Here is a 27,802-nt window from a genome sequence, read left to right as displayed (position 1 = left end):
GCGGCTTTGGATGCGGTAAGAAAATGGCAAGTATGTACCCCGCAGAAGGGTGGGTGCCAGGTATTGGGAAGAAGGTTTGATTCACATCATATTGCCTATGGCATATCGAAATAAATTAGTGATGATGATTGGGGTTTTAGGGCGCGTCGACTTCTAGGGTCATTTTGCGCCTATAACAGCTCGAAATAAATTAGTAATTGGGGATAATCGCGGATTAGCACTGCTGCAAAGCGGGCTTTTGAGGGCTCGACCACTAGCTAGGCAGGACGGGCTGGGCTGCGGGCCGATATTTTGAAGAAAGTTGTGGCTCTAATCGGTACGAACGCAGCTCGAATAACCCCGCCGCCCATCCCTGAATCAGTTCTCGTGCAGGAGCTTCCAATTTCCACGCCGATCTCATCGCAATGGTTGCCCGCATAACCTTCAAGAGCGCATCATCTTCGATGATAAATCATGCGCGACTGCCTCCCTTGTCATCAGCACCTCCTGCTTATGGTTTGGCCGTTGTCGATACGAAGAGAGCAAGATGTTCTGCCGTCATACTCGCACATTTCTTGTCTATATTTGCATTGTTACCCCGACAGCGCGTGGCCGCGCCGTATTGAAGCACTGGCTCCGGTAACTGTCATCACTCTACATAAAGCGGGTGAAAATCCGACTTGAGGCAAAACCCATGCACGGCTCCCTCCAGTTCCATCGAACTTTCCGTAGAGTTGCCTTCGTAACATCGCTGCCGTCACCACCCGCTTTGTGATTAGACAAATACCTGTTTGCGCCATCTTGTCCATCGCATATGTCACCGGCCAGAGGCAGACGGCGGGCCGCGCGCCCAGTGATGGCAACGGAAAACTGTATATGCGCGGTAAATGCTTCCAGTAGCGCTGCCGCCAGTAAATACGGGTGAATATTGACATTGGCGGCCGCTTCCAGGAACCAAATTTGTACTCAAAATTGCTTATTTGAACATTTTGTTACTTTTAAACATTACGCGCATTCCACGTTGTGCGCAATCTATTCCATTCTGTGCACAATGCACATTCATTGCACATTCTGCCTCCAACCAGCCATTTTTAAAGTTGCTCTCATTTTGGACGTTCCGTGCACTATATTTTGTACGTGAGAACACCCGAATACACATACATAGTGTCAAACCATCCACGCATCACTGGCATCACAAAGGTGCCTCTCTTTCCGCCTTCGGTCAGTAGATCATAAAAAGAAGCATTTCTGGAAAGAAGTTTATTCATTAGCCATCACAGTGCACCCTGGACAAGACACAAGCAAAACAACAGGTCTACTCGTACTGCTAAATCCTACTTTTCATGCTGGAATACACAAAGCAGCTGTCTTCCTAGCTGAACAAAATGTGCACCTTCCGCCTAGCCCTCTGCCTGAAAGGGAACGTGCTGAACCGAGCAACCCCAGTGCTACTGGAGCTACATACTGCCATGCAGACACAAGGCAAAAAAGTGGGCTACTCGACTCGCCTCCAATGGAACGGTCCAGTTGAGACCTCCACGCCTGCACGTGCTGAGCTCCATACGCGGTGCCTTCCCCAAACTAAATCAATCGCCACTACCCACTAGCCACGCTTCACAACGGGCTGCACGGAGACCATGGACAACCATCCAGCCACACGTCTCGGCACAGTCACCAAAAAACAAGGTCACAACACGTGCAAGACACCCGCCCTGCTTCCAGGACGGGGACGAGACGTTTGGTCTGATGCCTCCCCGCTCCTTATTGGAGCGAAGGGCATCGCAGGCCACATGTGAAACCATGTCCGGTCACGCTAGTTTCATCAACCTGATATAAGTGAGAAAGGTTTTAAGCCCTGCCTTTCTGGCGTAAACTTCTCATACCAAATTTCTTGTAATGAAAATGGCAATCCTCATTATCCAAGAGGCACTGATAAAACAAAGATTGCACGTGATCAATATGTCCTCATATACCATCCTGAAGGACACACGCTAATGAAGCGACATATTTACACATTCCAACCAATGCATATCTTTGTTTTATCAGTGCTTACTGGAACACCCAAAAGGGCTATTTTCAACAAAAGGTCCCATAATTCTGTTCTACAACCCCCCTCTGCTTGCGTCTTCCAATGCCACTCAATGCACGGATACATTAGCATCCAATTAAATAGCAATGCCGGAAAGAAGCGATAAGCGCACAGAAGATCAGGGAGCAAAACGTTGATATGAAAACACTAGGCATGCACAGAAAATAGGGAGAAAATATTAGGGTCGTCGAACATCCATGACGTGTCTACCACACGTATATTCACATCACGGTTATGTACTTACGATCAACTCACCACCAGATCCCTCGCAATGAAGACAAATTGGGAACACTTAACAAATAAATGACGTTTTAGGAAACCCAGTTGTTTCAAACTAAGTGGAAATCGCCACCATAGCTACCCCTCCAAACATCCGTGGAATTGATTCACCTGCCAAAATGCTGTGTTTATCATTAGGCATATAATCGTGTCGTGTGGTGTGTCATGTTGTTTATTTCTAATAAGGGACGGTAAACGGTATCTTGCAAAGTCAAGCCAGTTGCTACATCCCCACACAAAGCCGCATGTTGAGTGCTGTTGAGTGTTTCGGGTCAAGACCTGGTAAGCAGCCTTTGGCCCAAGAATAGGAAAATGCTTCTCTCTCAATGCTTCTCTCTAAGTTCAACCACATTTACTAGTTAAGTTTTCTTGCACTGGAAGGCTTGCTTCAACCTCCTTTTTCTCCCCTGCATTACACACATATTAAACATATGTTTGGATTTAAAGGCAGATTATCGGACCACCCCTACAATGTTTATCTCTGAGGGTAACATGAACATGCCCTCAATGAGGTGTCCTCAGTGAGGTATCCTCAGTGAGGTATCCTCAGTGAGGTGTCCTCAGTGAGGTGCCTGTGTGAGTGTGAGCAGAACATACACAAGATAAACCTGAAAACATTGGAAATGCTGCAATGGGGTCACAAGGGCACACTTTCTCCTGAAATGTGGCAAAAGCATACCTTAAGAAAAAACAATGGCTGGCAAATATTTACATGATATAGATCATCCACAATGAGAAACACAATAAGGCAAGTATATTGACAGCAAAAATCTTAAAATTACATTGAAAAAGCTCAAAACAGAATGATTCATCTGAACATCTAAAGGCTTGAGGCAAGTTTGGTCATGGTAGTGACCGAGGTACATACCATTGTTGTTGAGCTGGCCTGGCCTTTCCATTCTCCCGATGTTCATGGCTGTGCCAGTAAGCAGTCCAGCATGATGAATGACCAGCCACGGACTGGGCGGCAGTCTCGAATAGCCAGCCATGAGGCTGGGCAGCAGTCCCGAACAACCAGCCATTGAGCTGGACAGCAGTTTAAGATGGCCGGCAGCTAAGCTGGACAGCAGTCCCGGATGACCAGCAGTTAAGCTGACAGCCAGCAGTTGAGCTGGGTGGCAGCCCTGGCAGGCCAGCAGTTAAGCTGGACAGCAGTCCCAGACAACCTCAGTTGAGCTGGACAGCAGTTTGAGATGATCAGCAGTTGAGCTGGACACATCCCAGATGACCAGCAGTTGTGCTGGTCAGCACTTCTGGATGCCCAGCAGTTGAGCTGGACAGCAGTCCCAGATGACCAGCAGTCGAGCTGGATGGCAGCTTCGGAAGTTCAGCTTGACAGCAGACTTGGACAGTTCTGGACTTGACATGCAGCAAGTCCAGAACACCAACAGTCCATGATGACCAGCAGTTTTGCTGGATATAAGTCCATGATGGCCACCAGTCCTGACAGAACAGCAGTCAGTGATGGCCCAGTGTTCGGCTAAATGGCAGTCCTGGCTGGCCAGCCACGGAGCTGGACAAAGGCTCCAGGTGATCAGCATTCAGTTGGACAGCTGTCCTGGATGACTGGCCATGGGATTGACAGCACTCCCAGGCTAGCAGCTGAGCTAGACAGCAGTCCGAACGCCAGCAGCTGAGCTGAACAGCAGCCTGATTGCCAGCACATGAGCCAGACAGCAGCCAGATTGCCAGCAATTCAGCTGGACAGCGGCCTACATTGTCGATAGCTCAGCTCGCCAGTGGTCCATGGTGATTAGTAGTGGGTCTTGACAGCACCTCCATATGTCCATCCCATGTGCTCGGCAGTAGGTGATGATGGTCACAAATCAGCCTGCACAGCACACCACGATATCCACCCTGAGCCATTCGAGATCAGCAGCATATCACATTTAACAGCTGCAGTGTTCACCTCCACTCCTCCAAAAATGTCCAGCTAGACGTCTCCAGCCGTTCAAGCTCTTCATAATCGACACCGCGCTGCAAAGAGCGCAAAAACCATTACGGGCCATGGTGAAAAGGCCCTGATGTCCAGTGTTCTGACAGAACGGCAGTTCGAGTTCGGTCAAGATGAGCATCATCACGCGGCCACCAGGACGACGTCGTGGAGAACCGGACCAGGACAAGCCGACAGCGGCTTCGCTGGCGGTGTGCGGAGCCTGGCTCAAGCGTACCACAGGGTGACGATCTTCTCAATGTGTTGGCCACAACCCGGGCAGGGCCTTCCGAGCTTCCAGAGGCGTCGCGCGCACCGATGGCATGCGCTCTGACAGGCGGAGCGACCGTGCAGGATGGCGGCGGCACCGACCGGCCGGCGCCGGCACATTAGGCAGCAGGAGCCGGCTGGCCGTGCCGCCTCCCGAGGCTCGGCGGGCGGGTCGCACCGCCCTTCCGCGGGATCGGACCCGGCCCGGACGCGGCCCTACAACAGCGGATACGAAGTGTATGGGTCAGCTCGCCATGACAGCGCCCACTACAAATTCCAGAAGAGGACAGCACGTTCAGCACCGCCCTCTACTGTAGAACGAGACCGAGTACCGCACGTAACGAGTGCCTGATTCTAGCGTCCGGTTTTTCGTTGAAACGATGCACACTACAACGGGAATCATTAAAGGTATGCCACCTTGTTTGTTTGTTTGTTTGTTTTACTTATGATTAGGTCAGACGCGTCTGATTTGATCAGTAGTACTAGTTTTCTAGAAATCCTTCCGAATAACTCGCCAAAACGTGTGTGTGTGTAATAAATGCTATGAAAGCCTGGCACACTTCCTTTAGGAAAAAAAGACATACATACACACATGAGGCTATAATCCCGCAATTCAACAAAACGTTATACCATGGCTTCGATTTCTCCCCTGACAGGCCCGCAATACGCAGGTAAAAACAGATCAAAAGTGGTACCTCTAGTCCGTAATAGCTGACAACGGCCCTCAGCAGATTCTACTGCAGTCGGAACGACGGAAGCAGTCACGAACACGGCAGCTGTCATGTGATGACAGAGTCGATGATCAGAACACGTCTTTCCCATTCACTGGCAAACCTGAAGTTATCTCACGTGTCCCGTTCGATACACGACGACAGGGGAAGTACTACGTCACCATCCCTCAGCGTCCACAAACCCGCCTCACCGTGCGGCAGCAGCTGCAGTAGAGACAACGCGGTGGGTTCAGGCGGCGGCAGTCAGGCCGGCGGCAGAACCAGGCGCGACACGATGACCGCTCGGTCTCCGACGACTCCGAGTCGGCCGCCGCACCAGAGTCGTCCGTCGGCAGCGGTGCGCACCCCGGCAGCGTCGCCCTCTCCGGCTCGGAAGACTGCCGCCCGCAGAGCATGGTCAGCAGCACGCAGATTCGTGATGTGACTTACGAGCCCGATACGGCTCGAACGACAGCCGCCGCCGGCACACACCGACGCAAAACGATGACGGTTTTCGAGTGTCTGCCAGTGAATTCGTGTTGTGAAGAACTTTCAGAAAAGACACACAGTTTATGACAGTTCACATATGGTTGGAGCCAGCAGCATTGGAGTGAAGTGTCAGGGCTAAGACTCAAATGTCACATCACCCAAGCTCCCTATAATGAGGAACTTATCAGAAGCAGATCGTAAGACATACCGTAGATGCATAGGAATCGCTGTCCGAATGTACCGGCTCATTTTCATGATCAGGAGCTCTTGAGAGTCTGGTGCCCGTTGTCCCTCCTGCTGACGGTCGCACACAGGGTCCATAATGGGGAGAGTCTGTCACAAAATGGGCACATGGTTTCTTATCAGAAAATGCTCAACAGGTAACACAAAGGCAAAAACAGTACGTCCCTCGCAAGAGGGGCGCAACATCGCAAAATGAGTTGAAGGGGGGGGGGGGGCTGAATCTGGGAAAATGACCGAGCCTGCACACTTAGGGTGCCAAAAAACAGGTTTTTCCTAGTATTATGCCCACTTTCTTCTCAAAGTGAGTGGAAGGGCTGAAGCCCCTTTCCCCATCTGGACAAGAACTACACCCCTTACTCACCCAGGGGTGTAGCCTCCCACGGTCGTCCAAGAACGCAATTTTGCAACACGGGTTAGGGGCAGAGGGTCAAACCATGACAAATTCTCCATGTGTATCCAAAATATGCCAAACAGCAGGTTTTCCACAGATTTGTATCATTTTATGCTAAAACTTGAGGGAGGTGGAGCCCAAATAGGAGAATGCTAAAGTCACCTCCACCAAGTGAATAGGGAACAACACCTATGCACGCACCAACCAATGCACAAGATAGAAACACCTTTGCAACTACACCACTATCTCAATTGGCAGCCACCTGTGTCACATCACATGGCACAAAAAAAAACAGTTACTGGAAAATGACATGAAATCAACGTTTCTGTGAACACCCAACAACTCCCGCTTCATAATCTGCGGGTGCTGCGGCCATACATCAGACAGCCAGGCATGGTACCTGTGCTATCAGACATCCTGTTGGTGACGCTGGTGGTGGGTTGGTGGGTGGCCCGATCCAGGGCTGCCGCCGCCGGACCTGAAGCGTGCTCGGTCGGCACGGCACGGGCGGGCTCAGGGCTACATGGTACAGACACACAAGCACGCAGGCAGCGTTAGCGGACCATGCTGTCAACATATGCTGGAAACAATAGCCATCACATTGCGCCCAATACAGCTATAAACGAGCAGAGCAGCTCACATTCTATGGCTGTGATGTGCTGCACTGAACCCTACCGCAAGCACTTAATAACCTTTTGACATGCCAAGAAGGTTGCATGCCTTCGACAGCTTAATCGTAGAGCTGAGAAGCATTCCCCGTCCGGTTGTGCCTGAGATGTAACATATGCCACGCTTTCGCACAGCCGGTGACGCCAGCTTAGCCGCAAAGCATCGCATGCCCGGAATACAGAAGCTTGGCTGTCCACTGTTATCCCATTGTTCTATTAGCCATACACCAGTCACGAAGTTACTACCTTTACACTTCTGTAGCATGGGGCAGAACGTCAGCGGGCCATCAAACGGGCCAGTCACTCCCGGCTGATCACCTTTGCTGCGCCAGGGCGCGCCGGCGAGCCAAGGCGGTGGCCTGGCGTTGCCACCGCGACCGGCGAACAGCTGACTCCCGCATACTGTGGTGATCGAGATGAGCTGGTAGTGGTCGGACGGATGCGTCTCGTCGGAGGGCCGGCTGGACGTGGCGCCAGAGGCGCGCGGCAGCGGTCCAGAAGTCACCAGCAGTGTCCGAGTCGCGCGGGCCGGCGACACTCCCGTACTGAATGTGCAGTTCTCAGGCTGCACTGCGTCGATTCCCAAACAGTTGGCGAGGTCCTACGCGAGACGGCAGCAGTGCCCGCAATCCTCACCACGCACCGGTACGTTGCCGTTCCTCGCCAAATGGCATGGGACACGACTCTTCACTGCGCGCGACTGAAATCGCTGGCTTCAGCTGCGTGCGCGGAACGATACGCGTCTGGCGGGCACTAAGAAAATCAGCCGAGTTCAGGGGCACTACGCGGACACCAGTTCAGCCAAGGCGTGAGTAACGAAAACTTACGGAGTCCATGTCCCGCGATACAGCTGAGTGGTCCTGAAATTTGGTGGTTACAGAGTCCACTGCCCAGTCTATGCATATAACAAGCAAGTCCAATGTCTCACAGCACAACTAAACTGTTTTCCTGCACACCAGGAAATCAAAGCTCTGACAATTTCAGGAGCTGTCACCTATCATAACACAGCAAGCAAATTGCATGCCTGCAAAATGTCTCAGGACAATCACTCAAGCCGCTATTGCTGTCAAACAGTTCTCAATGTCTTCTTCACAACGGAACACTGGCTTCAGACTAACCATGTCATAAGCTCACAGCCATGGTGTGCCTCAAACCCTGAAAACAAGCCAAGTCATTCAAAGATATACTGTGCAACAGAACAAGGATACATAAGCCCTAATGCTAATGCATGCAAAAACAAAACTTGGACACCCACTTCAGACAGATCACACAAATTCAAAAGGTGGGTTCATAATTACTTACAATTTACTTCAACTTTGCACCCTACACACCTAGCTGAATTCGGAAACAATTCCCCCAGACCAAGATACTTAAACCATTAGGCTACATTTTTGTGGGAATCTTGCTCAAATTTGAGAAGTTGATAACAAATTACACCAGCATCCCTCCCTGAAGATAATTCTAACTACAGGTCTTATTCTACTAGTGACCCTGACTTTGTCACCTTACTTAATAGATGGTAGTCATGGGAGCAGCTCCACCTGCAGAACAGGTAAACATCAGACATACACACCCAAACCCAGAGTTAGGTAGCAGCCAACTGATAGAGTGCAAACCCAAATGCAGCCATATTCAGCCAATGGCTCACACCTACCACAATTATTTCAGCATGCATCAAAGCAGTGAGCAAAGGTGAACCTTTCAGCCAAAAGCACCTTAGCTTACAAATGAAAGAGCATTGACAACACCAGTCTTTTTTGCACAGGCACACCCTGCAAGTTTGAGATCAGACACAGTATGCATTGTGCTCCACATGCATACCCCACCAATAGCAAACTGCAGGTGAAAATTATTGCAGGCAGAAAACACCTGTGAAAATTTAGCTCAACAATTTTAAAATATCTGCTCAGCACAAGCATATAGATATATTTCTGTACATGTGATTTACATCTGCAACATACATGACCAAACAGGTACAGTTGAGACTGCAAATCATTTCTACACATACCTGCCAGTAAACAGTAACAAAAATCAACAACTCACACTATTTGACTACAGCAGATTAACACAGCAACTAAATTTGACACCACAAATTATGCCTTGCCCTCAACTTGCTATTTGCCTGCAATGAGAACAGTATTTATTAAGATAGATGAAATGGGTCACTGGGTAGAAAGCTTATCTTCCATGTGGGAGATAAAAATTAAAATTCCAGGAAGTCAAAGGCCTGCAGGCTACAATCACTGGTGCTCCTTATATATTGGCAGATGTGTTGCCAGTTTTAACAGTAATCAAGACAGCTAAACAAGATAATACACACATACAAAGCATAAATGAAGCACTTTATGTGTAAAAGACAGGCCACATCACGATTGATTTAGTTATTAAAAACAGCATATCACATATGTACATACAGTGCAGCTCATGCTTCACCCACACAAGCACATGTAGCATTCTGATCTTGTATCTTCAGTCAACAATATCTTAAGTAAAACTGGAAATCAAATTGAGCTGGATACAAACCACACATTGTGCTTTTTAATCTTCTACTTTCCATATTCAATCTGAGCCCTCTGAATGGAAGGATTCCCATCTGAACCCATCTGTGTCTGTAGTGTGACTCCTGACCCCAGCTTTTATGAAGCTTCTGGTCTATTGCATAATTTTATTGTGAGTATTGGCCATGTGACAGTGAATGAGCCACATTTTTTGGTATAGTTTGTCACTTTGACATCACCTGACCTTACACACAGCTGCCACCACTGGCTGAAAGCCATCCCAGGCAGGGAAAATAACAAGTGGTCAAAGTGACTTCAACACACAACACAATCTGCACTCTCCATTTATAGATCACACCATCACTCAATTATTGAAAAATAATAACCTGGAGCTAGTAGAAGTGCTTTCCATTTGTCAAATTTGAGGTCAGCAATTATAAAGTGGCTCCTAGTAGCACTATGAACATGTCAAACACTGCAGGATTTGTAGCATAACCCCATATACAGCAAAACACCCATGATTTATGGCAATTTGCCATTATCCAAGAGCTGGGTAAAGATGATACCACAGATCACCACTTGAATGACACATATAACTAAAAGCAGACACCTCTGACCTACCAGTGTTTGTCACACTGGTAGGTCAGATGTGTCCACTTTTTCAAGAAAGCAAAAATGTCCACAATTATATCTACAAAGGTGCAGTGTCACATTTGAAATTTAAACTCAAAAACAGCTGTGGCAGGCATAGAAAAATGCATGGACATCTGTATTGGCTTCAGACATTTCAATATCTCAACATCTTAGTTGTCTATGGTAGTGACAACAAATGAAAGACAATACCTTTTGGTGTAAAGCTCCTTTCATGGTAAAGCTGTCTACATAAGGTGACTTAAGCCATGGAATACCAATGAACAGTAAAATAGTAACATCTTACCCTACAAATCAAATGGCTATATTCACACAATAATGAAAGCATGAAGTCTGAAGGTCACAAAAGATAGCACTGTTGATTGACCTCAATGGGCCATTCATTGGCTGACTGACAACTTATGATCATTCCCGATTGTCTTCCAGCACATGCCTGGTCAGTGGATGCATCACATTTATGAATCTTGTTCTGCTGACATATTCATGCAATACCTTTTAAGTTTGTATCTCTCCATGCCTTGCTCAGAGGTTTGCTTCAATCATAACCAGCAGCATGGTCATGGTACACATTGGTACCTAATGTTAAAAAGGAACATTGCACATCAATTGTCATTTTTAAGGCCAAACATAAATAATAGCAAAACAGGTCATCTATACCCTTACCTTGGTACTAAAATAACTATGATAGCGAACATCCAAGCACTGCAAACACAGCAACTGCGACCCTGGCACCATTGCTATGGTTGGTCACATTACTGAGCATCAAGAATCACAAAAATGTATGGGGCCAAGGTAACAGGAACCCAATGAAATATGTTTCTTGCATGTCCAAGCAGTCCTCTGTATTGTTTCTAGATTGGTTGACATGGCAGGCAAATATGATGTCTTTGGGTGGGAATGAAAAACAAAATAATATGGTGGCAGAAAAAATTATTAATGTGGTATGTATATATGGCATGGAACATGGATGCCAATGGGTCAGGGTGTACTTTCCTACCTAACGTTAGAAAAAATCATTGTACACCATTCGTCGTGTTTAAGGCATGACATATCGTAAATAATCTCAAAACAGGTAGAATCATGCTCCTACCTTTGAATTTCAATAACTTCGATGGCGGGCCCCCGAGCGCCGCGCGCGCCGCACCGCCTGGACTCCCCAGCGCCGTTTTCGCGTTGCCGTTGCGTAAATACAATATTTCTGCGTACCAAGAACTGTACAAAATGTACGGGACCAAAGTAAACCATTCGTCATGTTTAAGGCAGGACAACCATAACCTAACTGCTAACCATAAAAATATTTACTAAACATAAACCATATTTGCCATAGCCATATTTACCATATAAACCATATTAACTGTGAACCATACTATAAACCATAACTATAACTATAAACTATACTATATAAACCATACTATAACTATAAACCATATTTACTGCGAACCATAAAAATGTACCGGGACAAGGTAGCAAGAATCCTTGAAATTTGATCCTCGACGCCAACGGGACCATGGGTTGCAGGGGGATTGGGTGGGGAATGTAAAGCAAAATGAGAACATGGCAGCTAAATAAAAGCTCACTATATGGCACCTATATATGGCATGGAACATGGATGCCAATGAGATGCTGGGGGTTGAAGGGGATATAGGGTGGGGAGGTTAGGTTAGGTTAGGTTAGGTTAGGTTAGGTTAGGTTAGGTCAGGTCAGGTCAGGTCAGGTCAGGTCAGGTCAGGCCAGGTCAGGCTAGCTTAGCTTAGCTTAGCTTAGGTTCTGGTCTATTCTCAGTTAGGTTAGGTTAGGTTAGGTTAGGTTAGGTTAGGATATGTTCTGGACTATTCTGGCCTGCGTGTTTCATAAATGTACCTAAACTCGATAAGAAACGATTTTGGTTGCTTTATTATTGTTACCTTGGTCCCGTACATGTTTTATGGTTCTTGATAAGCAGAAATATTGTGCTTTCGCAACATAGAAACGGCGCTTGGAAGTCGAGGCAGTGCGGTGCGGCGCTCGGGAGCTCGCTATCGTATTTATTAAAATTCGAGGGTAGGAGCATGATTCTATCTGTTTTGAAATTATTTACGATATGTTCCACCTTAAACACGATGAATGGTTTACGCATCGGGAGCTCGCCATCGAAGTTATTGAAATTCGAAGGTAGGAGCATGATTCTACCTGTTTTGAGATGATTTACGATATGTGCCGCCTTGAACACGCCGAATGGTGTGCAATGATTTTTTCTAATGTTAGGTAGGAAAGTACACCTACACCGGTTAGGTGGTTAGGTTAGGTTAGGTTAGGTTAGGTTTGGCTAGGTCATGTCAGGTCAGGTTAGTATGCGAAATGCTGTTATAATCAGGCATTTTAATTTGCACAAAAGAGAAGACACAGAATGACATATAATTCAGGCTTTCTTTAATAATTGCATGACTTCTAGGATTTCTTCCTTTCCTACAAAACAAGCATTGCTATGTTTCTAACAATGAACTGTACCGCCGTTCAGACCAACAGGTAGGTATTTGACGATATGCGCACCATCAGTGCAATCCCTATCTAATTGTGGTAGACACAACAACAAACACTTCGCCAAAACCGCAACAAAGTGACTCCGCTTTCTAGTGATTGACCAGCAATGCGCAAACGTTACCCACAAGCGGCAACCACCCACCACTCCCAGCGGACCACGCCTTTGTTTGACTTTGCTCGCTGTCTCTAGTGGTGAAAGGAAATGGACGCGACGCCCACGCAACTGATGACAGCCAATCGCCACAGGTTATTTTGCAGCAAAGCAGCTGATTCGTGCATTGCTGCGCGCCAACGGCTACCTTCGCGCCATAAAAGCCAACTATGACGTTGTTGTGACATGCATGGTGAGTCTTCTCTAGCAAATAAGTTTAAAAGGAAATTAGCACTGGCCTACCCAAGGGGTCTACCAGGAACAATGTACATCTCGTTCAATCGCCAAGCCTGAGACTTGCACAGAAAAGAACGTGTTAACTAGAAGTTTGACAAAAACGGATGCTTTTTACTGCTTTCTGGAATCGCATATGTTCTGTGAAAGGCTATTCATCAGTTATGCCACGCATGTTGTGATTATTTTTCAAATCCCGTTCCAACTGGTCCAATCTTAAACCAGACCAGCTACAGGGTCGCATTAAACATTGCCCACTTCGATGAGGGCATTGTTTCTTGTTCCAGTTCTCTTCTGTGGTCTAACTTTTCTTTGCTTGCCCGTAACCCTCCCGTTGATCCAACATTGATTTCTCATTCATTCCCAGCTGATCCAACATTCTCAGCTTAAAGTATTTTTAAAACAAATACCTTGCACAAATGATCTCGTGTAGCTTCGAAAACAGCTATCAAGGATCAGTTTCCATCTACATGCGCCTGCCTGCAAGCCGAACCTCTCAAATTTTTGTCAGAGGCGCTGATCAGGGTGCCCCCCCCCCCCCCCCCAACAATGCGGGCCTTTGTGCCAGTTAAATACCATCAGTACCAAACAGTCGGCTCCTCATCGGTTTGGATTCGGGAGGGTCATTTCCTAAGCAGGGACAAAGGCCGGGACCGCAGTTTACATTAGTCGGGGCCCCCAAGCAATGAGGAGTTTCCTGCGTCGGTCAGGGTCCCGTAGTGCTAACAGAAGTTTCGGTGCTGGAAAACAGCCCCTAAGTCGGCCAGAGCAGAGGCGCAACCAGAGCCTTGATAAGGGGGAGCACAGGGTTGAGAAAAGGCCTCCTGATAATGAAAGGCCCTCAAGAAATCACCGAATATGACTGATTCGTTAATGAGGGGACACCGTTTTCTTTATTTTACCGTTATTTTTACATTCTATTACGCGAACAGAAAGCAGAAGTTATCGTGCTATCAATTCTGGTTGAATTTTGAAAACAATAGACCAAAGAAATCAGGTGTTAGACACCTGCATAAAATGAATATCTGTCGCTTTTCATTTTACGGTGGCTCTAACCGATAGTACTTAGAAACTTCTCCAGAATTTTGATCTGGATTCTACACAGATATCGAAGACCTCGTGAGCAGACTGTAGATCGAATCCCGTCAAAATTTGTCTTTTCATGGCTATCTCCTGCTTGTTTGGAAATGTTCAACATCCAGTCATAGGAGATAAGTGAGAAAAATAATATTACGTAGTTTTCAACATGCACGTTCGCAAATCTCAGCAACCAAAACCTGGAAGCTCGGCGTTGCAGTCTCCATGGGCTGCACGGCATCGGCCCACGTCAATAGTAAGTGATGACAGACGGGTGGACAAAAGTCTGGTGTCGGAATTCGGGGCAGAATCTCTATTTTTCGTGTTGGCGTAGCTCTTGTCCGTTCAGAGGACAGCCTCAACACTGTAAAAAAGGATATGACCGAGTCCAATATTTAAACAGTGCGGACGTATTTCAAGACTTTCAAAAAAGACCACGAGGTCTCGCTTGTGCGCACGGGGCCCATCACCTGGTGTTACTTGCAGTGGTCAAAACTGTTCGGTTTTTACTAAAACTGTAACCCCAGCCATTGTGCTTCTTGCTCTACAACTTGCGAGCGCGCAGGCTCATATTTTCTAATTAGGTTTTTTCATCAGTCGATTCCGCCAAGGAATGAACGTTCTAAATGAGTTAACCTTTCTCAACTTATAATTCATTTCGACCAACTCTTTCAAAAACTAATGAAACCCCTTTCTTTTTCCGGGCAAGGACATTGTTTGAGTGGAACATTAGCGGGCGCTTTATCGTTCTCGGTCAAGGGCTGATGGGTCATTCCATGCCAGCGCGGGGAGACTTCCGGCAGTCATTCTGGCGGCAGGAAGGCGGGATGCCCTGGTCGATCCCGAGGCCCTTAGAAGGATACATCACATGGCATTGGTCGTCTCCCTGACACGGGAGGCCTCCTGACCCGCGCAATTAGCCTCGGATCTAGGCTGGTAACCTCATTAACGCACCAAGATCCCTGACCTCCCCAGATAGTCCAATGGTTGGTGTGTAGAGTCAAGTTTGGTTTAACGAGCCAGTGGCTAGAATTGCGTTCGCGGGTAGTCGTCGGTATTGGGGACCCTGACTGACACAAGGCCCTTCCACTCTCTCAAGGTCAGTCCTCATCACAAGTTCCCAGGTTTGCTCGCATTATTAGAGGGCCTCGACCAACGTAAGAGGTTCTTTGGCATTTAGGGTCTCGTCCCCGTTCCCGTTGAGCTCCCCTGCTCCCCTGCTACCCTGTGCCCCCTTGACCGACTCGAAGCCCCTTGTCAACAAAGGACACTCAGCACTCTTACAGTTAGGCACTGTGGGCCCTTGACCAACACAGGAGCCCCGCATTGCTTTATGGTTCCCAGCCAATGCAAATCGCGGGCCCGACCTGTCCCTGCATGGAAATGAGCCCCCAAAGCTTAGATCGTCACGGACGCGGCTGTTCGGTGTTAATATCTTTGGCCAAAATGGAGGAGCGCACTCTCTCAGGGATCCCCAATCCGTGCAAGAAGCCTTGTGACTGACATTTACATCACGGTCCTACGGGCGGGGGTCCATAATGTGACCTACATCCAGCATTTTGGGCCCTTCGGCCACCTAATCGGGCCCTTGATCTAAGGTCCCGAGAGGCTCTTTGGGTCCTTATTCGGGCACCTCAAACACGGCTCCTGGCGTCTGTGGACCCCTTGGAGACAAAGCATTCCCTGGTAGGCACTGTGGGTCCCTGCCGACACCGTCATGGTTTCAGAGACCCTGATCAATGCAAATCGCGGGCTCGGCCTCGTTTGTGCTTGGGGAAATGAGCCCATAGTTCTGAAACCGACACCGAGCCGATTGTTCGTTGTTGGTTGTCTCTGACTGGAATAGAACCCCGCACTGTCCCACGAGTTCCCAATCGATGCTGGAAGTCCTTTGACCGACATTTGAAATCACAGCCCTACCGGCGGGAACGTCCTTATTTTGACCTACGGCCAGACCATCGCATTCTTCGTCTCCTTCAGTCTTCCAATCGGGTCCTTGATCTTCGGCCCCGAGCGGTCCCTCGGCCTCTGTTCGGGTCTTCCCAAACAAAGCCCTTGACAAACTCGAGGCCATTTGCTGAAACGTGACCCCATGCTAGGCACCGTGTACCCCAGACCGACACAAAGGCCCTGACCATTGTTTCAGGGACCCACACCAATGCAAATCGTGAGCTCAGTCCTTGCTCTTACTTGTGAAATGGGCCCCCGGGGCTCAGACCGACACGGAGCCAACCGTTCGGTCCTGGTGGTCTTTGGCCGACGTAGACGCCCGCATTGTCTCAGGGGTCTTTTATCTGTGCAAAAGGCCCTCTGACTGATATTCCAGGTCACGGTCCTACGGGCCGGAATCCTTGATGTGACCTAAAGCCACCCCTCAGGCCTTCTTGTCCTCCAACCATACTCTCATCGTCGGTTTCAGTGGGTAATCCGGTCCCTTTCCGGGCTTTATTGAACACTGCCCTTTGGGGCAATTGGGCCCCTTGCCAACACAGGAACCCCTGGCGGGCACTGTGGGCCCCTCGGAGATGCAAGGGCCCCGATTAGTGCAAATGGCTGGCCCCGGTTTTGTTCCAGCTTGGGAAGCGGGCCCTCAGGACCATACACACACGTAACCGACTGTGTGGTACTGGCGGTGCCTGGCCGACCCACAGGCCCCTGACGGCTCAGAGGGTCCCCGATCGGCGTAAAGCCTTCTTGGCTGTCATTTGAGGGCTCATTCCCACAAGCCGGGCCCCTGAAGAAGACTTCGAACAGCCCCCCGCGCCCTTAAGCTCTGGAATCGGGTCCTTGATCGTCGGTCCCGACCATCAACTGACTTTTTGGAACCAACAAAATCATTTCGATTTTATTTGTTTCGATTCGCCGGCACTCGTGGAATATTCTTGAGGTGACTGATGTCCCTGATTGTGTAAGGTGTATGTGTATTTGGTTAGTTTTTATGTGTGTGTCGTGTGTTTATTGTTTTAAAAGCTGGGCTGCCTCCGAAAATTGACTTTGGCTTATGGATTGCTTATGCCCTAAATAAACAAATAGTAAACAAACAGTTGCCCCACGGATAATGGGACCGAGCCCGAATGGAAAGAGGGCCTCTTGCATATGAAGGGTCTGCCGGCAATAAGATCACATGTGAAAATTTAAGATAAAGAGTAGATATTTGACAGTGAGACAATGGAAGGCCACTATGTCAACCAGGGGCATCGGTATTAAACGACCGATGGGGGGGGGGGGGGAGAGATCCGCCTCCGCCCTATTTCAGTTAAATACCGGATAAGCCATACTGGAGCTCCCACACCATTTACTAGACACTCCGTGCCGACACAACTCAGGAAAAAATCATCACGCCGCAGTTCGTCTGCATGAACTTATTGTAGCACAAAAGTTCATATGGTGGAAGGATGTCTAGCGGGAAGGCTCGCAAAGGACGGTTAGATAGGTTTAGTTTTCAGGCTGGTCGGAGTCTTTAGGTTTTAGGGCGTAGTTTCGTGTTTCAGAGGTTTGTTCAGTGCAGAAATCCGTATCGCAGAAACTTTGTTCATGTCAGACTTATGCTCAGTTGCAGTTTGATGGAATGCATTCCGGCAGTCCGTATGCAGCCCGTTAAAGCTGGAACCGATTGACATTTCCATTCCGGACGCATTTCCTGGAACCAAATCCGTAAATGGTTCCACCTAGACTATGTCAGTTCTATCATCAAAATACGTTTGTTTTGACACTCACCATCGGCCTCAATGTCAAATTAGCAGCCTGCAGCCTTTATGTTTCAAGACTTTGGGCTGATGCGACATGGATAATCAACATTTTTGTCTCTCAAACCCTGCCAATCCTGGCGTATGCAGAGCAACTTCATCGGAAATGCATGGATTGACACAGCTAGATCAGACAGGGCAATGGAGTGGTCCGTCTGCTGATACAGTGTATTGTAGTGGTCCGTCTGCTGATACAGTGCAATGGAGTGGTCCGCCTGCTGATACATTGCAATGGAGTGGTCCGTCTGCTGATACAGTGCAATAGAGTGGTCCGTCTGCTGATACAGTGCAATAGAGTGGTCCGCCTGCTGATACGGTGCAATGGAGTGGTCCGTCTGCTGATACATTGCAATGAAGTGGTCCGCCTTCTCAATCGTAAAGCTAGCTGCCACGCTAGAGTCGTTCACGAACATGTTTATGTTTGTGGGCGTGCATATGTACGCATAATATCAGTAATCCCCGCAGAGCGGAGCCTCACCGCAACCGTCGACCGCCGCGACTGCTGCTGGTACGGATGCCTCTGGCGTTCTCGTCAACCGCATTCGGCACTGCGCCCTGTGATTCTGCGTTGTGTGTGTTGGCTGCTCGTTGATGTCACATATGCGTCAAGGACCTAAATGGCCTAGGAGAGTTGTACAATGTAGGGGTGCATTTGCAAACAAGTACATGATTCCAAGAATTTAACACTAGTGCTATGGCGCTGCACGCAATGAAACGACTCGATAACTGGCATTTACTTCAGCTTTGGGAGGCTTTGCGGCTACTGAACAGGTAATCCAGCAAGCTACCTGTCCCTATCGACCGCTTGTGCCCTGGATTCCCAATGGAGGCTACAGACGCGCCTGACACCAGCATGTCACCGACCACAGTCACTCACCGCGCGCGTTATCCAAGACACCACCTCTAACGCATGGATCATTTACGGCGCTAACGCTGCGAGGCCGCGTGGCAAAACTTGTACCGTCGCCCGGGGCAAATGTGACGCTGCCACAGAGCTGGCTGTGCTATGCAGACGGGGCTGGGCGCCGAGTCGGCCCAGCGCGAACGGACCGGAAGATGTGGGCGTCCCGGCGCAGGCGAGGCCGGCTCCATGACGCTGCTCTCGAGGCGGGGGGATATCCCGGCCCGGCCCGGCACGAGACGCAGAGACAGGCGGCGTCGAGTCTGGCGGCGCTGCGCCGGGCCTGATGGTACCGCCCGGCGGGCAGCACTCGCGTCCGCAGCGGCGGGCGTAGAGCCGAGATAGGCTGTGGCAGGGAGCTAGAATCGGTTTTGAACTAGGGTGGGAGTAAAAATTTCATCGCAAAAATGCCGAGCGGGAGTGAAAAAAATATATTCACAAAAGATGGAACTTGTGAGCTCGTGACTGATGCTTCAGCAAACAAAGACACCTATTTCAAGTTGGCATGGGCGTAGTATCAGAAACCTGACAAAACTGTTTTGTTTTTAACATCTTAGGCCATTTAAGTGAAACAGAATACATTAAAGCATAGTAATTTCACGACAGTGTAATGAGCAAACAAAATTATGAACACCAACAATTTGACGCTGCACTTTGCACTTCTCTTCTACAGCATTCTTTACACAAAACAAAGCAAAGGAATTCAATAACAAAAAAACAACAGAAATTTCAACAAGCACAAAACGCTAAAAAAAACCTTGGACTCCTACACATCAGTCCATCACCAAGTCAAACACAATAGACATACCTTTGGCTTCTGTTAAGATGGGGTGATGGAAAAAAAACATTTGTCATTGTTTCTTACAAAATACCAATGCTTATTTCCATGAAAGTAGCCTAACCATGTCTAACCTAAAGAGGCCTTACTTCGCATCATCCTGCCTAACCTGTTTGTATCACAGCAGCAGTTGTGAGTTACCGATTCTTGCGCAATTCCTATTGCCACTTGTCATGCATTTAACCAACTTAACCTAACTGAGAGTAGCCCATATGTTGAACATCATCTCAACTCAGCTATCTGATGACAGCAGCACTTGTGATAAAACATGATAAAGCTAATTTTTGACTGGTTTCAACTTGCATTTCTTTTTTTTTGTTCATTTGTGTATGCTTGTTGACATCAGACAAAGTTGACAACACACAAACCAAAACACTTTAAATCACTTTGAACAATTTATTTTGATTGTCATGGTTAACCTATGACAAGGGCAATAATGTGTATGCTCCACAAAAATCTCTCTTCTCCAAAAGTAGCATAACTTTTAGATGACCATGCCAGTATTCCTGCTTGCCTTTTCAGCTGCAGCAAAGGCATCTATTTAGGCTTGTTTATTCATATTCAATAACAAAGTTTGAGATGTTGGCTTCACATTTTGAATGGGATGGCCTGACTATTTATTACATACTAATGCTTAGCTCAGATTATAATTGCTATGCAGCTTAGAGTATCATTGTGTTAAAAATATAGTGCATATATACAGTACAATCATTCGCCAGTCAGCAAACAATGACAACCCTAGAAAACATCTGGTTGAAACAGCCACGATGGACCACTTCAAGAAATTTGGGCAAATAATCAATAATGTGGAACAAAATAAGCCCACTGCATGCCTTGTGGCACCATTATTTGTCTTATGACAAAACTCGATGGATTAAAACAGAAAATGGTTAACTCTGGTTACCAATCATGTCTTGAATGCAGGTAAGGTAAGCAATTACTAGGTCCACAGGAGACTTACTGGCTTTTTCCTGCTCCCCAAAACAAAAAGCTAATACCTTTTGCATGGTCCGCTGGCAGTCACCGTCGTCCCACTCACCCCCCCCCCCCGCCCCCAACATAAATATCAATCATGCCCACCAACCTACGAAATTGAAAATGCGAAACAAGTAAGAGGTGTGCATGATATACATCCCCAGGGGCAAAGTTTCGCCATCAAACACTTCCGTATTTACTGCGTCAGGTCTGTCCCAAAGCTCTATATGACAGCATTAGGATAGCGTTCTCAGGTAGCCTGGTGAGTTAGACACCCGAAAGGCTTAGATTTATCATTATTGAGCACCGCCATGAACCAAGAAAACGGTTAACCGAGGGTTTAAGAGGATAAAAATGGCGGTAAAAAGAAGTTCCGTGCTTCAGATTGTCTCCCCTATTCCCTGTGAATTGGTCACTGTTGGGTGCATATCAAACATGTTTGGGCGGCTGGCGAATTAATCCACTTTATGTATCAAATACGCACAGGTTTACAGTTGGAGCATATTGCAGAGAAATTGGTCAACATTTTAAGCCACAGATGGCACCTCAAAAGGACAATCGGAAAGGAAGGAAGAATGAAGTGGTATCACACTGGTATGATACCAAGAAAAACAAAAGTAGTTAAATAAATATAAAGACTGATACTGTTCTAGCAAAATTTTGCAATCAGCTGATTTGACTTAAAATCTGTTGAGATGAGTGCTCAAATGGTGATATTCATCTTGTAAACTTAATCTAGAAGACATTTTTGAATTTTTTCCCTCCTGCATTTCGGGAGCGATGCAGTTTAGTAGTCAAGTTTCCTCGGGAAAAAAGAAATACGTGGAGTAAAATTATCTACCAAGCCTTGCTGGTGTTTGTCCCAGGCTCCGCTGGTGGCGTGGTGGTGAGACCAAAAAAATAAGGGATGCGTGAAAACCTTGCATTTGGCACACAGCTGCCGATTGTGATGGATTTTGTAAACAAACCAAACTTAATGCGTGCAAGCAGCTGCAGTCTTTTGGGTTATTGGGCTTGGAGGTGCCTGGTGTCCTTGCTCTCTGCATACATAGACATGATTCAGATGTGGGTGAGGCAGGACATAGCCATAGGTGTCCAGGTTCACATAAAATATGGGCAAAAGGAGTGAGAAATTCTTCCTCATAGGGCGTTGCTTTACACCCAAAGTCGGCATTTCTAGGACACTGGGCTGTGGTCGTTGTCCTGGGACGGGAAACTAGAGTTGATCCAATCGGCTCTGTGCGTCCGCCGCCCAGAGGCGCGCGGCGGTCGTCGCTTACCCGGGCCGGCTGGCCGTCGACACCCCACATCCCCGCAGCGGTCGCTCCTGCTGCCGCGGTGGCACTAGTGATACAAATGCCACCGAAAGGTTTGGGCCTGCGCGCCGGGTGCCACTAGTGTAGCAGTTACGTCGCCTGCGTTAACCACTGCACGTCTGAGAAACCATGAGAAACCATGAGAAACCACCAGATGTGATGTTTGATTTCCCGCGGTGCCCGTCCTTCCCACCAGGGTGAGAGGTTGGCGTTGCTATATAGCCCCAGCAGCTGAGCGCGTCCTAAAGCCCCAATGACACGCCCGTAATCCCGCGGAGCAAGGGAAGCGATGGCTCGGGTCGCAGTTTCAGCAAAACTGGACGGCGTTGACCACTGCAAGTGACGCTAGGAGGCGGGTGCTGAACGCGCAGCAATGATCACCGTAAAATAATGTTTCTGGATGTCTGGAAGCTAATGCGTGCAGTTCAAAGACGACACTGGGCGAATCTTTTTTACAGCCTTGAGGTTGTCCCTTAGACAGTTTAACAACTTCAGCAACGCGGAAAATGGAGATGTCATCTTACTCGTCCAGTTCCACCACCAGAATCCAGCACCACTTCACGATGCTGTAAAGACCAATTACGTCATTGCCATCAGTCGAAAACCCGCACGGGTGAAAAACGCCCGGAATATCTCTAAATGTACGAGTTGGGGCCCAAAGCGCTCAAAGGTACTCCTTTCAGATGCGTCACCATTTTCGTCCACCTGTTGGCCACGGCCTGATGTAGGCCGCGGGACAGACGTTGCGCGGCCTCGGCGGACGGCAACGCCTGGCGTCGAGTTTTGTTGTTTTTTGTTACTTAGATATGCGAGCGTGCATACTGAAGACTACGTTACATAATTTGTGCCACTTATCAATGCTGACTGAACGCGGAACAGGCCCAGACAAACATGGTTTGGTCATGCTGATCCAAATTATTGACTCATTTTTATCTTCAGTCTGTATTTCCGGAACCCTTGCTATCTCTGTGCAACCCAGATAAAAATTCCGACGAAATTTCTGGGTTCTCTCCGTTTGAAAGAGTCACTTTGCCATTGTAAAATGAAGGACGCGGACGCTTTTTTTCATGCAGTTATTTCACGCATGAATTTGTCAGTTTATTTATTGTAAACTTGGGGCAAAACGAATCACACGGTTGCAGCTGGCCTATATTCCGGTTAAAGAAGAAAGCATTTGGTAATGCATACATATATATCCATACATGTATGTATGTATTTATTCATATACGTATATATACATACATACATATATATATATATATATATATATATATATATATATATATATATATGTGTGTGTGTGTGGGTGGTGTGTGTGTGTGTGTGTGTGTGTGTGTGTGTGTGTGTGTGTGTGTGTGTGTGTGTGTGTGTGTGTGTGTGTGTGTGTGTGTGTGTGTGTGTGTGTGTGTGTGTGTGTGTGTGTGTGTGTGTGTATGTAGATGTATATGAGTTAACCTCGTCCTCAATAAAAAATGGGCCATATCCGGCGATTGTTTCAACGGGGGGTCTTTTACTATCAGAGGGCCCTTCGTCAGCTCTGTGCCCCCTTGGCAAAGCTTTGGCTGTGCCCTTGCTGTCGGACATAAAATTCACGCACTCAAAAAACGTGCCCACTTGTCAGTATCGGTAAAAATGTTATGCATGCACATTTGCATTCGTATTATGGAACTCGTCGGTAACTACCCACACCGACAAGTGGACATGATTTTTTGAGCGCGCAAATTGAATGTTTGACAGTGATGTTGTCTATACTCACCCGGGAGAAAGCCCAGGGCCGAAATTTTTTAGACATAATTGGCATCATGACGTTGTGGTGTGTCAATACCCTGCTATGCCCGTTTGATTTGGAGTCTCGAACCAGCACTCCGTCATATGAAATCAGACTATTTCATGCGTCGCATTATTCATGACGAAACCGTTCAGGCCATGTAATAATGAACGACAGTAAACCACACAAACCATCCCCTTACACTGCTCAGGACACAGGATGCTAATTTGACAAGTTGATCTGGCACATGAAGCAGATTTTCGCGTCACAGGATCTATCATTCCATTTCAAGGTGTGGGTGCTTCGCCCGTAGATCTCCACACAGTTCTCGGCACCGCCACTGTTGTTGGGTTCCGAGGGGCTCCAGTTCGTGTGGTCCAGTTCCGTGCCGTCGCTCCAGCCCCAGCCATTTTCGGCCGTTCGACTCAGACCTATCCAAATATAGCCACAGTCACTGGCGGCCACCACCGCGGTCACGTGTTGCTTGTTCCGCTCGTGCACGGACACCAGCCGGGCCGAGGGGTCCATGAGAGAGCAGGCGCGGTGGGCCCGGTACCAGGTGGTTGTCTCGGGAGGGATCAGGTAGCATCTGTCGCCTCTGTGACTCCAGCCGTTTGGACAGCGCTGTGTGGTAGCGCCCAGCACAGTCAGCCGCTCCTGGATAACCCGCTGGCCGCTGCTGAGCGCCGCGATGCTCGACAACAGGGCGTTGTGATTGTTTCGGAGCTCGGAGAGGTCGGCCCGCAAAATCTCGATCGCCTGTCCCTGAGACGTCCTCATTGCGCTGTGGTCCGCCTGAAGGCTGCTGTACGACCTGCCGTAGCTCCAGGACCGCCCTCCTGGCCCGTCTGCAGAGTGCCGAGCTGCTGGTGCAGTGAGACAGCTCCCGCTGTCCGTCCAACACATGCCGCATATCTGCCGTGATGTTTGTGGCGAGCTCCGACCCGCGGAGCACGTCCGCGCCGAGGTCGTTGATCCTGGCGTTGAGCTGCTCTAGATGCGGTGCGATCACCGCGCCAACCCCCGTCTCCACGAGCCGCTGGAGTCCGTCCAGCGCCGCGTCCCAGTCTGGTCGCATCGTGTCCGACGGCAGGCTTTCGACGCGTTGCTTCCGGTGTTTCAACACCTCCATCAAAAGAAGAGACCGACATGCCCTCCCGGTTTCCGCTCGGCTCTCCATCGCCGTTGACATCAGAGACGCGTTCCAGCTCCACGGCTTCGTGCGGTTCCAGACCATCTCCACTGCTAGACTGTCCTCCTCCCGACCCCCGCTCGACTCTTCGTCGCCGCTAACATCAGAGATGTGTCCCAGCTCCACGGCTTCGTGCGGTTCCAGGCCATCTCCACTGCCAAACATGTCCTCCCGACCCCCCGCTCGACTCTTCGTCGCCGCTGACATCAGAGACGCGTTCCAACTCCACAGTTTCGTGCGTGTTCCAGGCCATCTCCACTGCCAGAGGCCCTCTCATCTCCCTGTCCCCACTGTACTCCATGGCAAGCTCTAAGCCCTGCTGCTGCGCAGACTCACCCGACCGCCGCCGGAGCCGGCCGCGGTGGCCAGTGAGACCGCCAGCGCCGCGGCAAAACACAGCTCGCCAGCTGCAGGTGGCGTCTTCATGGCGCCCTCAGCCACGACTGGTAGCCCCGGGTTGCCGCGCGCCGCCGCGGACGCGATGTCCGGCTCCCGGCTGGTGATGCCGCCCCCGCCACCCTCAGCGACCGCGGCTATCGGCGGAGCAGAGCAACAACAGGCACTGGTTTGCTCGGCCCTTCCGCTGCCGGAAGGGCGCGCTGCACAGGCGGATGTTGAATGTCTGCGGTCGTTTGCCCGAGTACATGAAGCACGGTAGTGTGGTTTGGACGTGTTGACGCGGGTACCTATAGGATATTTTGCGAGTGCAGTGAGCAGGATGCAGTTTCGCAAAATCAGTCGAGAGTCTCAACTCCGTGCTATCATCCTAGGTTATCCCAAAATGCGTATTTTTGCCGGGAATGGTTTTTTATTTTGCCGTTTTTCCAACGTTGAAGCATGTATTTCCATTCGTCGCTTGCTTTTCAGTTTCTTTTCTTGGTATGATGGACCTCGGGGAGATGGAAGACGGAAATAGGAAAGTAATCTATGCGTATAATATCGGATTTTCCACGTTATTTTCCGTACCGTTTGCGCTTGCGCTTCTCGTAGGCTGTCATGATCGCACTTCCTCAGGTTTGGAGGGCTGCCTCCGCAGGACAGCTCAAATGCAAGTTGGTGGTGGGGACATATGTTGGAGATTGCTCAGCTGCAAATTGAGGCAGCTCGGACCAGTTCCCAAAGCAATGCAATGTTGCGTTCCCGACAAAAAATTTTGACGATGGGTCACACCAAGACTACGCCACGTCATGTACGCAAGAACAGGTGGCCGAGTGGGGCCGCGCTCACACCTGCATTTCCTAAAAAAATAATATCAGCCTTATGGATGCCCGGACCCAAAGCATTGGAGGGCGGTGAAACTAAGTTCTTCGTGCTATATTTTTTCTCAAATTACATAAAAACCAAAAGGCCTTTGCAAACGGGTTCCTCTGCATCAACTATGAATAGAACATGATTAACGGCTAACTTGACTTGCCTGGCTAACAGCCTGGCAAAGTTACATAGAGTCCCGGTCACCGTGATCGCCGGCTGGCCACGTTGACGGTCGAGTGCTCCCAGTGCAGCAGGGCAGGCACCGGATGGAGATAGGCGTGCACCGAGCAAGGTCTCTTTGCAAAGTTTCGTGGAAAAGGGCTTGCCACTGAAGTGGGCCCTTCCCTCAGCCCGACTTAAGGCCCCACGCCTCCACGCAAGTACCCACCCAGCGGAAGACTGGTGCCGTAGCCGCGCGGAAGGACGTGACGGCCCGGACGCATAGCCGGGAACGGTAACCACTTCACGCGTCAGAGGCTTCAGACCTGGGTAGTGGTACGTGCAAACGTCCTTCTTGGTCAGAGTGACTGCGTCAGGAGATCAATATCAACAAGTTCGCAAGCTGCCTTACTTTTAATATTGATTTGACATGGGATCACTTCGCCTTGTTTGATCCTGGCTCTCAGCAACACGACGTTATAGATAGCAGTGGTTCTCACATAAATACACTGACACACACACCACATCACACACACACACACACACACACACATTATATATATATATATATATATCTATATATATATATATATACATACTTAGTTATATATATGAATCACCGAGCCGAGCACAGCGGTCCGTCTCATTAGCTCATGTTGGGTTTGACTTGAATGGTGGTTGGTGCGTTAAAATGTGTTTTCAACGGTGCTTCGCTCAGGGACGCATGAAGCTCGCTAAAGCCCAAACAGTAACCATGTCATTTCCAAGAGGGACACAATTCAAGGTGTTGACAGTCCCTTAATTATATATATATATATATAATATATATATAATATATATATATATATATATATATATATGTGTGTGGTGTGTGTGGTGTGTGTGTGCGTGCGTATGTGTGTGTGCATACTCATATTTATAAATCTGCCCCTTAAGATGGATAAATAGATATACATAGCTTATTAATTGTGTCTTGATAACTACCACCAAGATAAATTTCCATTGGGCATGACGATGGTATGACATTCAGTACTGGACGATTTGAGCGTTGTAAAACGTCTTAGATCCTTGGATCCACGTATAAATATAATTTACCTGAGGTGATAGATTATCAGGTGAAACTGAAGTTCCTATGCGCTAGTGCTGAAGTTAGCTGTGCAAACAAAGCCGTGTTTTCACTAACTGAACCATGCGATACGGCTCGGTATCTGAAACAGGTAGATAGTAGCGACCCCTATACTAACAGACGACAGCCAGCGCCCTCTAAGATTTCCCTGAAGCTTCGCATTACGTCCGAAAGGTGCCGCGTCGATCAGGCCGGCGCGGCGTCGCTCCACCTCGCAAATGCATTGATGCTGACCCCCGCCTCGCCAGGGCTGCCACAGACCGCTAAGGGTCGGGTGACGGCTGGTTTATCCAAGCAGCACTCGCCGGAAGCAGCTGGTTGCGACACCAGAAATGGCAGCGCGGCGGC

At 48.6% G+C, this 27,802-nt stretch overlaps 2 protein-coding genes across 5 annotated transcripts; both read right to left on the bottom strand.

The window, feature by feature from the left end:
* Window positions 1–2,889: 2,889 nt before the first annotated feature.
* Window positions 2,890–12,903, bottom strand: LOC119091336 (uncharacterized). Of its 4 annotated transcripts, none has more exons than XR_005093406.1 (6): window positions 9,060–11,257; window positions 7,370–8,592; window positions 6,784–6,902; window positions 5,958–6,082; window positions 5,473–5,658; window positions 2,890–4,766 (listed from the first exon to the last, which is right to left on the bottom strand). XR_005093406.1 is itself a non-coding variant. In XM_037214063.1 (6 exons), exons 2-6 carry the CDS (start codon window positions 7,450–7,452, stop codon window positions 4,509–4,511), a joined length of 771 nt encoding a protein of 256 aa, XP_037069958.1. In that variant the 5' UTR covers window positions 7,453–9,173; window positions 12,846–12,903; the 3' UTR covers window positions 2,890–4,508. The 4 variants fall into 4 exon arrangements, 2 of the variants coding, with proteins under 2 accessions (XP_037069958.1, XP_037069959.1); XR_005093405.1 differs by having other exon boundaries at window positions 9,095–11,257; XM_037214063.1 differs by adding an exon at window positions 12,846–12,903 and having other exon boundaries at window positions 7,370–9,173.
* Window positions 12,904–23,874: 10,971 nt separating this feature from the next.
* On the bottom strand, window positions 23,875–24,515 carry LOC119091944 (C-type lectin-like). The gene has a single exon (XM_037214874.1). It carries the CDS (start codon window positions 24,504–24,506, stop codon window positions 23,949–23,951), a length of 558 nt encoding a protein of 185 aa, XP_037070769.1. The 5' UTR covers window positions 24,507–24,515; the 3' UTR covers window positions 23,875–23,948.
* Window positions 24,516–27,802: the final 3,287 nt, after the last annotated feature.

The sequence above is a fragment of the Pollicipes pollicipes genome, unplaced genomic scaffold, assembly GCF_011947565.3.
Source record: "Pollicipes pollicipes isolate AB1234 unplaced genomic scaffold, Ppol_2.1 Scaffold_3447;HRSCAF=4054_pilon_pilon_pilon, whole genome shotgun sequence".
In the NCBI taxonomy this organism is placed as follows: domain Eukaryota; kingdom Metazoa; phylum Arthropoda; class Thecostraca; order Pollicipedomorpha; family Pollicipedidae; genus Pollicipes; species Pollicipes pollicipes.
This window is presented reverse-complemented; position numbering and strand designations above follow the sequence as displayed.